This window comes from Aotus nancymaae, unplaced genomic scaffold (genome assembly GCF_030222135.1).
Source record: "Aotus nancymaae isolate 86718 unplaced genomic scaffold, 86718_ANA_hifiasm-v0.15.2.pri h1tg000008l, whole genome shotgun sequence".
NCBI classification, from domain to species: domain Eukaryota; kingdom Metazoa; phylum Chordata; class Mammalia; order Primates; family Aotidae; genus Aotus; species Aotus nancymaae.
In genome coordinates this window covers 60,752,339-60,765,454 of record NW_026988419.1, presented here as the reverse complement: position 1 = coordinate 60,765,454, position 13,116 = coordinate 60,752,339, and the positions used below count along the sequence as shown (strand labels likewise).

The window sequence follows — 13,116 nt, the reverse complement described above, 5'->3', positions numbered from 1 at the left end:
TCATGATCGGCCCACCTTGGCCTCCCAAAGTGTTGGGATTACAGGCATGAGCCACCATGCTGTGCCTGGCTATGTGGCTATCTATTTATTGAAACAGGATCTCACTCTGTCACCCACCCTGGAGTGCAGTGGCACAACCATGGCTCACTGCAGCATGGAACTCTCAGGCTCAGGCAGATCCTTCCACCTCGGCCTCCTAAGTAGCTGGGACTACAAGTGCACACCACCATGCTTGGCTAATTCTTGTATTTTTTGTAGAGATAGGGTTCTGCCATGTTGCTCAGGTTGATCTCAAACTCCTGGGCTCAAGCAATCTGCCTGCCTCAACCTCCCAAAGTGCTGGATTAGAGGTGTGAGTCACCATGCCCAGCCACACTATGGCATTTTGTATAATGGACCTAAGTACCAGCAGATTTTGGTATCCACAGGGGATCCTGGGACCAAGTCCCTGAAGATGGCAACGGGAATACTGTGAACAATTTTCTGCCGAGAAAGTTAGATAAAATAGAGAAATTTTTAGAGAAAGACCAAGGGACCACTGTGTAAGGCAAAGAAAAACTATAACTTTCTTCATTTAACAGGTATATGTGTGTACAGGAAATCTGAAATAATCTGCACTTAAAAAAATATATTATAGCTGGGTACGGTGGCTTATGCCTGCAACCCTAGCACTTTGGGAAGCTGAGGCAAGAGGATCACTTGAGCCCAGGAGTTCAAGACCAGCAAGAGCAACATAGTGAGACCCTGTCTCTAGAAAAAAAAATTTTTTTAATTAAAAATCTGCCAGGCATGGTGGCATGCACCTGTAGTCCCAGCTACTTGGGAGGTTGAGGTGGGAGGATTGCTTAAGCCTGGGAAGTCAAGGCTGTAGTGAGCCACGATCGCACCACTGTACTCCAGCCTTGGCAATGTGGTGAGACGCTCTCTCGGAAAAACCCCCCAATACAAAAAACTACTATAGTAAATAAATTTAGCAAGGTTGCAGGATACAAAACAATTACACAAACTGTGCCATTTTGTGTGCATACATATGCGCATGCACACACATAAACAACTGGAAGAGAAAATTTTCAAAGTATATCATTTTAGGCCAGGCACAGTGGCTCACATGTGTAATCATAGCACTTTGGGAGGCCGAGGTGGGCAGATCACTCGAACCCAGAAGTTCAACCAGTCTGGGTAACATGGTGAAACCCCCCATCTCTACAAAAAATACTAAAATTAGCCAGGCATTGGTGGTGTATGCCGAGTCCTGGCTACTCCAGAAGCTATGCTAAGAGGATCACTTGAGCCTGGAGGCAGAGGTTGCAGTGAGTGGAGATCATGCTACTGCACTCCATCCTGGGTGACAAAGTGAGACCCTGCCATAAAAAACAAAAATTTAAAAATAAAAACGTGATTAAAAAGAAAAAATAAATAAAATAATATACCATTTTTAAGAGAATCAAAAATCAAAAGACATAGATTTATTCAGATAAATTTAACAAAATACACGCAAGACTGACAACCTGAAACATTTCTACAATACAGAAATATGTCATGTTCATAGACTGGAAGGCTTAATGTTATTAAGATAACAATTCTCCCCACATTCATTTTTAAATCCAATGTAATCTTAATTAAGTCGGAACTTTTAAAATAGAAATTAACCACCGATTCCAAAATGTATACAGAAATAAAGTCAAGAATAATCAAAACAATCTTGAAAAAATAAAGACATGGGACTCACACTACTAGGACTCACTAGAAAGTTACACTAATCCAGACAATACGCTATCGGTAGAAAAACAGACTATGGATGAGAACAGAGTTCAGATGTAGATCCACACAGGTAAGTTCAGTTTATTTCTGTTAAAGCACCAAGGCATTCACACAAAATTATACTGAAATAAGTGGATATTCATATGGAACAACAAACCTTAATCCCCTTCCTCATACTGAACATGAAAAACATGAGATGGATCATGGACATAATTTTAATAAGCTAAAACTACAAACCTTCCAGAAGAAAACATTAGGAGGGCGTCATGAACTCCTTGGGGTAGACAAGGATATTAGGCATGAACCAGAAAACACTTAAGAGAAATTTTAAAAATTAATAAACTGAACATCATTAAAACTAAAAACTTGTGCTTATCAAAAAAAAGTTTAGAATATGAATAGACAAGCCACACACTGAGAGAAAAATATGCACAAAACATGTATCTGCACAAAGGACTGATGCAGAATATGTAAATATGTAAATAACACCTACAATTAATAACAAAAAGACAAATAACCTAATTTTAAAATGGGCAAAAGATGTGAATACATGAGTCCAAAAGGAGATAGTCAATAACTGCATTAAAAAAAAAATCCCGGCCGGGCGCGGTGGCTCAAGCCTGTAATCCCAGCACTTTGGGAGGCCGAGGCGGGTGGATCACGAGGTCAAGAGATCGAGACCATCCTGGTCAACACGGTGAAACCCCGTCTCTACTAAAAATACAAAAAATTGGCTGGGCATGGTGGCGTGTGCCTGTAATCCCAGCTACTCAGGAGGCTGAGGCAGGAGAATTGCCTGAACCCAGGAGGCGGAGGTGCGGTGAGCCGAGATCGCGCCATTGCACTCCAGCCTGGGTAACGAGAGCTCCGTCTCAAAAAAAAAAAAAAAAAAAAAAAAAAATTCCTTAATAGCATTAGTTACCAAGGAAAGGTAAATTAAAACCTATTTAATCTTTGTAACCACTACTTTGTAGCGGTTATAAAGATTAACAAAGAAATACCACCATATACCCAGTAGAATGCCTAAAACTTTAAAAACTGACATCATCAAATATTGGTGAGGATATGGAATAACCAGAATTCTAATACACTGTTGATGTGAGTATAAAAGAAGTTTGGGGCCGGGCACGGTGGCTCACACCTGTAATCCTAGCACTTTGGGAGGCCGAGGTGGGTGGATCACAAGGTCAAGAGATCGAGACCATCCTGGCCAACATGGTGAAACCCCTTCTCCACTAAAAATACAAAAATTAGTTGAGTGTGGTGGACCGCCTGTAGTCCCAGCTACTCAAGAGGTTGAGGCAGGAGAATCACTTAAACCCAGGAGGCGGAGGTTGCAGTGAGCTGAGATAGTGCCACTGCACTCCAGCCTGGTGACAGAGCAAGACTCCGTCACAAAAAAAAAGTACTTTGGAAGTCAGTCTGGCAAGTATCTCATAAAGTTAAACATACAAATACCCTACTGACCCAGCAAATCCACAGCTAGGAATTTATGCAAAATAAAATCATATGTCCACAAAAAAACTCATACAAAAACAGACAAAAATTAGAAACAATCCAAATATCTATTAACTGGTGAATAATGATATATCCAACAACAGAACAGTATTCAGCAATAAAAAGGAATGAACTGCTGGGCAAGGTGGCTCACGGCTGTAATCTCAGCACTTTCGGAGGCTGAGGAGGGCAGATCACAAGGTCAGGAGTTCGAGACCAGCCTGGCAAATATAATGAAACCCCATCTCTACTAAAAATACAAAAAAATTAGCCAGGCATGGTTGCTGGCATCTGTAATCCCAGCTACTCCAGAGGCTGAGGCAAGAGAATCACTTGAACCCAGAAGGTGGAGGCTGCAGTGAGCCAAGATCGTGCCACTGCACTCCAGTCTGGGAAACAGTGTGAGACTCTGTTTCAAAAAAAAAAAAAAGGAATGAACTACTGGTACAGACAACATATGATGTACCTCATAAAAATTATGCTTAATGAAACAAGTCAGTCACAAAGCCAGTATATATGGTATAATTCCATTTCTATAAAGTGCTAAAACAGGCAAAACTAATTTTGGTTAAATAAATGAGACCCATAATCACTTTGCAGGTGGCAGGGACTGAATAGTAAGGAACAAAGCTCGGTCTACTAAGCCTGCTCTCATTTAATGTTCGAGCAATACTAACAGCAATGAGTTCACTTAGCACCTACATCTTGGCTTTAGCACCCAGATCTTGGCTTTAAAATACCATTTCCTGTGGCTGGAGGCGGTGGCTCACACCAGTAATCCCAGCACTGTCGGAGGCCAAGGTGGGTGGATCACCTGAGGTCAGGAGTTAAGAGACCAGTCTGGTCAACATGGTGGAACCCTGTCTCCACTAAAACAACAAAAAATCAGCTGGGTTTGGTGGTGGGCACCTGTAATCCCAGCTACTTGGGAGGCTGAGGCATGAGAATCACTTGAACCCAGGAGGCAGAGGTTGCAATGAGCCGAGACTGTGTCACTGCACTCCAGCCTGGGCAACAAGAGTGAGACTCCATCTCAAAAAAACAACAACAACAAAACCATTTCCTGGCTGGGTGTAATGGCTCATGCCTGTAATTCCAGCACTCTGGGAGACTGAGGCAGGTGGATCACTTGGTCAGTCTGGCCAATGTGGCAAAACCCCATCTCTACTAAAAACACAAAAATATTACCCGGACATGGTGGCACATGCCTGTAATCCCAGCTACTAGGGAGGCTGAGGCATAAGAATTACTTGAATCCAGGAGACAAAGGTTGCAGTGAGCCAAGATCACACCACTACACTCTAGCCAGGGCAACTGAGTAAGACTGTCTTGGAAATCAAATAAAATAACATTTCCTACTAAAAGAAACCAGGGATCCTTGGAGAAATGGCTGATTCCAAGGCTAGGACAGAGATAACAGATGACTGGATCTTCCAAGGTAATCAAAGTGTCAAAGAATAAAATAATCAAAAAATGAGGGGACATGTAAAGTGACACAGATCCCAGCTACCATGCCCAGTCACTCTGCTCAGCCCTTATCAAGTATTTTCTGTATATCAAGGAGTTTAAGCACTTTACTGGTATTTAACTTTATATTTAATCTTTACAACCACTGTGAGGTACTATTAACAATGAGGAAACTGAGGCATGGAAAGTAATGGAACCAGGAATCATGAGCACATATTATTTTTCACATGCTCTGAGTGTAAAATTTTAGCAAATTTAGAGTTGTACCATAATCTAACTTTCAAACATTTCCATCATTCCCAAAAGAAACGTCAGGCCCATTTGTAGTTACTCTGTGCTTCTATATCCAATCCCAGGCAACCACTACTTTCTGTCTCTATGGATTTGTCTTTTCTGAACATTTCATACAAAGGAAATTACACAACATATAGTGTTTTATTTTAGTTTCTTTCACTTAGCAAAATGTTTTTAAGGTCCATTGTAACTGGTATCAGAATTTTATTCCTTCTTATCATCAAATAGTATTCCATGGTATAGATATAGTATATCTTATTCATTTACCAGCTGATGTACATCTGGGTTTTTTACATTTTTTTGGCTATTGTGAATAATGCTTCTATGAACATTCGTGTACAAGTTTTTGCAAGAACATACATTTTCATCATCTTGATTAGAAAGATACCTGGCAGTAGAAGTCCTTGGTCACATAGTTCATTTACGTTTAACATCTTAAGAAACTGTCAAACCAGGAGGGGGGCTGTGGCTCACACCTATAATCCCAGCACCTTGGAAGTCCAAGGCAGAGGATTGCTTGAAGCCAAGAGTTCAAGATCAACCTGGACAACATAGACTCATAGTGTCCATCTCTACAAAAAATTTTTTTATGAAAATTAGCCAGGTGTGGTGGTGCACACCTGTAGTCTCCTAGCTACTTGGGAGGCTGAAGCAGGAGGATTGCCTGAGCCCAGGGGTTGGAGGCAGCAGTGAGCTATGATCGTGCCACAGCACTACACCCTGGGTGATAGAGACCTGCCTCTTTAAAAAATAAAGAGAGAAATTTAAAAAAAAGGAGGGGAAAGGAGGAAAGGAAAGAAGAGAAGGAAAGAAAATAAAAAACACAAAAAAGAAATGAGAAAAGAAAATTGTGAAACTGTTTTTCAAAGTAGTTATATCACTTTACATTTCCACCAGCAATATACAAGTGCTCTTTTTCCCCCACATCCTCACCAATATTTGCTATTGTTTATTATTTTTATAGGCCAAAGGGTAAGGGTAAATATTTTCAAGCTGAAATTATATATACTTATTACATTTTGCCCCACTGTCTTTCCTGTACATAAAATTGTCACCTTTCAAATATCCACACCTTCCATGACCTAAATTAAGACTGAATAAAATCTGAGTATGTTCAATAAATGCAGAAAACTATACATTTGCATAAATAACTGATCTTACATAAAATTTTACTTCAAATTTAAAATGAGAGACTATATATACACATACATAGTATGTACATAATATCACTCAGAAATGACATACATACCTAATTTTAGTTCAATTGCTGTGTTGGTGTTACATTTGTACTCTGCCAGTTTCTTCTCCACTGCACTCTTATATTCTACCAAAAATTTCTCCATAGCACCAAATCCTAAGAGAAAAGGTTTTTAAAAGGTTGGGTTGGAAGTGATTTAAATCATCAAACCTACAACAAGCTTCTTACTAGAAATGGAATAAGGGTATGATTTAAAACCTGCTGATAGATCATAAAAGCACAAGCCATTCTCCACATACTCTTAAATAAATGTATTAAATAAGAATGCCGGCCCAGCACAATGGCTCATGCCTGTAATCCCAACACTTTGTGAAGCTGAGGTGGGCGGATCATAAGGCCAGGAGTTCAAGACCAGCCTGGCCAAGATGGTGAAACCCCAACTCTACTAAATACAAAAATCAGCTGGGCATGGTAGTGGGCACCAGTAATCCCAGCTACTTGGGAGGCTGAGGCAGGAGAATTGCTTGAACCCTGGAGGCAGAGGTTACAGTGAGCCGAGATCACACCACTGCACTCTAGCTTGGGTGACAGAGCAAGACTCTGTCTCAAAAAAAAAAAAAAGAATGTCTCATTACAAAACAGAAAAAGAAATCACTTTTGACATACAAGAATATAAAATAGGCATACTTTACACAAATGAATAAACCTGAAAATTAACATGATAGACTACTGGCATTTCTGAACATTTATTAATACAAATTACCTGCTAGGATTTATACCTAAGTCGTCTTTTTCATTATAAGACGTAAAAAGGAAAATGAGAATGTCCTCTGATAATTATGACAGAATTTCATTTTAAATATTGGAAAAAGTCTACCAGAGTGCTTCAGATAAAAAAACTGATGATGTATGGAATGTCTCAAGAATACACACAAATACCTGGTAACCATGGTTACCCTGGGTAAAAAAGAAGGAAGAGGAACAGGGGTACAAAGAAAACATCTTTCCACTGTATTAAATTTCTTAAAAATCATGTGTGCCTAAAGTCATAAACTGTGAGCCACTGGTACAATCAAATAGTTTTACTACAAAGTGGCTACCCATCTATAGATATAATAAATAATACTGGAAGATATCACTATCAAGAGAAACTTTCAAGACCACAAATCTCCTGACAAAACGAACATAAAGATCAGTAAAAATGGGCCGGGCAGAGTGGCTCACACCTGTAATCTCAGCACTCTGGGGGGCTGAGACGGGGGATCATGAGGTCAAGAGATCAAGACCATCCTGGCCAACATGGTGAAACTCCATCTCTACTGAAAATACAAAAATTAGCTGTGCGTGGTGGTGCACACCTGTAGTCCCAGCTACTCGGGAGGCTGAGGCAGGAGAATTGCTTGAATATGGGAGGCAAAGGTTGTAGTGAGCCGAGATTGTGCCACTGCACTCCAGCCTGGGCAACAGAGCCAGACTACTCCATCCCCCCAAAAAATAAAAAGATTAATAAAAATTCAGGCAGAGAAAAGCCATAAGCAAAAAGTAAAAAGGAGTACAATAATGTGCTATGAACTTCAAAAAGTGGTTAAAACACAAATACACAGAAAATGGGAAAGACTCGAAGAGTATAGATTAATAGTTTATAGAGTCAGAATTCCTGGATTCAAATCCAGGCTTCACCATTACTTATTAGCTCAGTGAACTAGAGCACATTGCTTCACCTCTCTGACCCTAATCTATAAAACTGAGATTACAGAATTTACTTTGAGGAATTTAAGCAACAAAATTTAACCTTCAAAATCATATATTAGCTTAATCCGCACAATTCTATAAGTAGGTATTATATCAACCCCATTTTATATTCAAAAGTTCTGGCTTAGAAAGAGGTTGAGTTGAAGGGCATCCAACTACTAAATGACGGGACCAAAATTCGAATTTAGATGTAATTCTTAGAGTATATCCTCCCTCTTTTCTGGTACTTCAAGATCCTACAATCTCAATCTGGTAGAAAAGTCCTCTTTTAAACATCTGTAAAGCTCACACAACAGCTTGTCTATCTATCATATCCATAAAAATGGAATGGTTAATAATGAAGAGAGACTACAAGGAATGCCCTGTAAAGAGATGATAAAAGAAACAGAGGTCATCAAAGTGGCTCAAGCCTGTAATTCCAACACTTTGGGAGGCTGAGGTGAGAGGATATGGCTTGAGGTCAAGAGTTCCAGACCAGCCTGAGGCAACACAGCAAGACCCTGACTCTAAAAGGTTAAAAAAGAATGGTTTTGGTTTTTTTTAGCAGAATGTTGTGGCCCATGCCTGTAGTCCTAGCTAGAGGATAGCTTGAGCCTAGGAGTTCGAGGCTGCAGTGAACTATGATCATTGTACTCCAGCCTGGACGACAGAGTGAGACAACCTCAGAAAAAGAAACTGTCCATAACTTCAAAATCGATAAAAGAATATAATCACACCAAAACAGTCTTAATACACATACAAAATAATAGCAATTATAACATTCTAACATTTAGTATAACTGCTGTTACTAAATGTTGTTTAAGTTGAAGGGACTCTAGAATGTACACAAGGGAACTGTATTACAGTAGTCCAACTCTAAAAGAGAAGTTTAGACATGGGATGAGTTCAGGAACAACGTCTTTCTCCAAGGGCATCTAAATAAAATCCTGGGAATACTAAAGTGTGCGAGATGAAGGAGACGATTACGAAGTCAGCCGAGGTCCAAGTTGGGAGCGCTAGAGCAGGGCAAGGCAGCAATGCGCTAGCTCAGAAGTTGACTGTAGTGGAAGGTAGAGGGAGACCTGGAAGAGAAGGAGGATCTGAGCATTAAAACCAGCTGGCGGGAACAGGACCAGATGTAGAAGAGCTGAAGCAAGCACCAGTGAAAAAAAGGAATGGGAAGAGAAACAGGCCCCAAGGCAGGTGGCATTTTACAAGCCCAAATCGTGACGCTTTCCCCCGGCCTCTTCGGCCCTCGGTAGGGGCCGGGTTGCTCGCAGAAGGCGCAGAACACTAAGCAGTTGGGGGCGGGGACGCGGACCGCGGCCGACGAGGAGCTGGGCTGAGAGTTCCGCGCTTCCGGCCCCAAGCAGGCCTTCTGGAACCCAGGCTACAACCCGAAAGTTCCAGGCGGGCACTGTCACCACCGTCTCGGCGTTCTATTCCAGATCTTCCCGCCTCCTCCCCTTGGTAAACTTTTCCCGGGAACTTACCCGCCATTTCCGAGCTACGAGCACCCGCGGCTGAGGAAGGACGAATCAACCCGCGCGCTCCCGGACCGGAAGTGACCGCGCAATCTGACACATTTCCCCCGCCCACTCCCAGCGTGACGTTAGCCAATGAAAGGAGGCCTGTCCAGGAGCGCGGCGGCGGAAGCGCCTCAAGAGGCGGGGCTAACGCCGAGAAGTCTGCGCGGGCCGTTGCCTAGCCACCGCGAATGCCGTCAGCCGCTTTGCCCGCCTGAAGTGGAGAAGGAGGCCGCAACTGGGAGCTTCGCTGTTGAGATGCTCTCAGGCCCTAAGAAAGTTTCTCTGGTATTGATTTGAACAATACAAACACTTTACGCCTGTTTTCTATACCCGTCCCTGAGGTGTTTTGGAGACTGGCTGAAAATCTTTCCTCTTGGCCTGGACAGTGCATCCAAACACCTGAGCCCTGTGGGCAGTTTTACCCTAGGTAAGATTTTACCTAGGTAAAATGCGGGGGTTGAGTTTCAGTTGCGGGAGAAATTTTCACTTCTTATTTTCCTAATTTGTTTCTAGTTTCGCTATAAACTTTAACATCTTTTTTCCTTTCTCCCCTGTTTTTAACAGTATACAGTGTGATATTTAGGTACTCTGCTTTACTCTTCTGGTTACTAAGCAACCGTTTAGCGCACAAAAGTCGTTACCTAATAAGTACCTCAAGGGGCCTGATGTAGTCTTGCATGCCACATGTCCTAGTGGTTTGAATCACATCACAGGTGCTACCTGATTTTAGCCATAGGCTTTGTTAGTACTTCGTAGCTGTTGGAACTCTTTCGCCCAGAGGATAAACCACTATTTAGGTATCCACAGATATTCCCACAATGTTGTCTATACACCAGAAGTCCTTATCTCAACAAATACTTGTTAACAGGTAGTGATGCATGCTAAAGCTAAAATGGACCCTTGGCGGCCGTGCGTGGTGGCTCACACCTGTAATCCCAGCCTGTGGGAGGCGGAGGAGGGCGGATCACGAGGTTAGGAGTTGGAGACCAGCCCAGCCAACGTGGTGAAACCCAGTTTCTACAAAAATTAGCCGGGGGTGGTGGTGCGCACCTGTAATCTCAGCTACTCGGGAGGCTGAGGCAGGAGAATCACTTGAACCTGGGAGGCGGAGGTTGCAGTGAGCCAAGATCGTGCGCCATTGCACTCCAGCTTGGGAAATAGAGTGAGACTCCGTCTCAAAAAAAAAAAAAAAAAAAATGGACCCTTGGGATGATGATGTAGAACTAACATGCCCTGTCATTTTAGAGATGAGGAAATCAAAGCCCAGAAAAGATAAACTGCCCAAGTTCACTCTCTTAGTATGCAGCCTAGGCAGAGTGCAGTTCATCAGATACTCAGCCCAGTATTTATTTGCTCGACTACATAGAGATGGCCTTCCTGAAGATAAAGATCAGAAAAGGTTCTGAGAATGCCCAGATCCTTTTTCTCCAAGCCTAATGATACACAAGAAATCACAGTCATAATGTTAAGACAGAAAACTGAAATCAATACTACTAATGACATTATGGATCAAAAAAGGAAAACAATCTTTTTCTTTAATAATCATTTTTGGCCAAGAGTGGTCAGGCTCACACTTGTAATTTCAGCACTTTGAGAGGCCAAGGCAGGTGGATCACCTGTGGTCAGGAGTTTGAGACCAGCCTGGACAACATGGTGAAACCTGTCTCTACTAAAAATATAAAAATTAGGCATGATGGCACACACCTGTAATCTCAACTACTTGGGAGGCTGAGGCAGGAGAATTGCTTGAACCCAGGTGGTGGGGGTTGCAGTGAGCTGAGATAGCGCCACTGTACTCCAGCCTGCACGAAAGAGCGAGACTCCGTCTCAAAAAAAAAAAAAAAAAAAGCTTTTTTTTTTTTCAAAATAGCAAGACTCGTTATTTCTTTCCTTATCTATGGGTCAGTCAATTGCTGACCAGCAGTTATGATCTTTATAAGTAAGAAATCAAGAAGAATTTATGTCTTAACTGTAATATATCAGAAACAGATTATTAGTCCTGTGATTGATATTACGGTTAGTTGTAGGGAAAAATATAATGAAACTTACTGATAAGAATTGAGGTTACAGTTTTACATTGTCCTTGTCTTAGAAATGTTCACTTTTTTTTTTTTTTGAGACAAGGTTCAACCCTCACCCAGGCTGGATTGCAGTGATGCAATCATAGTTCACTATAGCCTCCAGCCTCCAACTGCTGGGCTCAAAGGATCCCTCTGCCTCTCAGCCTCCCATAGAGCCAGGACTACAAATGTGCACCATCATGCCCAGCTAATTTTTTGTTTTTTGTAGAAATGGAGTCTCACTATGTTGCCCAGGCTGGTCCCAAACTCCTGGCCTCAAGCAATCCTCTCACCTTGGCCTCCCAGAATGCTGGGATAACAGGTGTCAGCCACCATGTCCATCCTCATTTTTTTTTTTTCAGTGTTACAGAATAAATGTTTGGTATAGTTTACCTAAAAGATAAAACAATGATTTATTTTGGAAAGATAATAGTAAAATTACCAAAAAGGAAAAAGCATTCTCTTTTTTTTGTAGGGATTTCTTTCCTTTTTTAACTTATATTTTACTTTGTTTTAAAGGGAATTTAAAAAAGCGATTATTCAATCATGGAATAAAATTTCTACAAAAAGCATATGCTGTCCTCATATACATGGAAGAGACAACACAGTCTTGTGGAAAGTTTAGTGCCCTACTAGTCCCAGTTCTACTATTTCATGCTTGTTCAACCTTGTTTCATCTATTAAGCGGAGATAATAGTACTGCCCAGTCACCACACTGGGTTGTTGTAAAAATCAAATGGAGGCTGGGTGCGGTGGCTCACGCCTGTAATCCCAGCACTTTGGGAGGCTGAGGCGGGCAAATCATGAGGTCAAAAGATCAAGACAATCCTGGCCAACATGGTGAAACCTCATCTCTACTAAAAAAATACAAAAATTAGCTGGGTGTAGTGGCACAGGCCTGTAGTCCCAGCTACTCGGGAGGCTGAGGCAGGAGAATTGCTTGAACCAGGGATCTGAAGGTTGCAGTGAGCCAAGATTGTGCCACTGCACTGCAGCCTGGCGACAGAATGAGACTCTGTCTCAAAAAAAAAAAAAGTAAGAAAAAAGAAAAACCAAATGGAATATTTGTGAACGAGCTTTGTAAACTCTAAAACTGTATGTGGGTATGAAGTGGTATTACTATAATAACATTTATTCTAGCAAGGGAGGTTTGGAGAAGTATTTTCTTCAAAGAAGAGGGCCATATTACACTATTAGGAATGAACTAGCAACCACATGTTAGGACAGGCTCAAGTTCATATAGATTGATAAATTTCACTATCTTGCTTTGAAACCTCCAGAATGGATTAAAATTTGGCATTAAAATCTGGTCATCAGAAAATGGATGCAGGAAATCTAAGACCTAAAAGAAAAATGCATGTATGTAATGGGTCTTCACTTCAAAATACATACCTTTACACAGACAAGTAACAGTAGTTAGTTAGCTCATTTTTTTAGCTCCTGGTGCTAATGACAGTAAAGTTATGAGTCTGAGTTCCCAGAGCAATTATCTAGAAACCATTATCCAGCTAGATGACTTTCAAATGGGATATAAGAAAGAAAATAGGCTGGGTGCGGTGGCTCATGCCTCTAATCCCAG

General features: G+C 41.5%; 2 protein-coding genes across 6 annotated transcripts in view; one reads left to right on the top strand and one right to left on the bottom strand.

Moving 5' to 3' along the window:
• Nucleotides 1–9,528, bottom strand: part of HAT1 (histone acetyltransferase 1) — a 69,910-nt gene extending 60,382 nt beyond the window's left edge. For 2 of the 5 annotated variants that reach the window (XM_064373388.1, XM_064373392.1), the window contains exons 1-2: nucleotides 9,442–9,528; nucleotides 6,269–6,373 (exon numbers count right to left, since the gene is read on the bottom strand). In XM_064373388.1, coding sequence (XP_064229458.1) covers nucleotides 6,269–6,373; nucleotides 9,442–9,448 — 112 coding nt within the window. In that variant the 5' untranslated portion in view covers nucleotides 9,449–9,528. Of the gene's footprint in view, nucleotides 1–6,268; nucleotides 6,374–6,980; nucleotides 8,725–8,812; nucleotides 9,031–9,441 lie in introns of those variants that run through there. The other 3 variants (XM_064373389.1, XM_064373390.1, XM_064373391.1) reach the window with 3 other exon arrangements.
• The window catches only part of SLC25A12 (solute carrier family 25 member 12), a 220,230-nt gene that overhangs the window by 78,068 nt on the left and 129,046 nt on the right, over nucleotides 1–13,116 (top strand). The window lies entirely within an intron of this gene.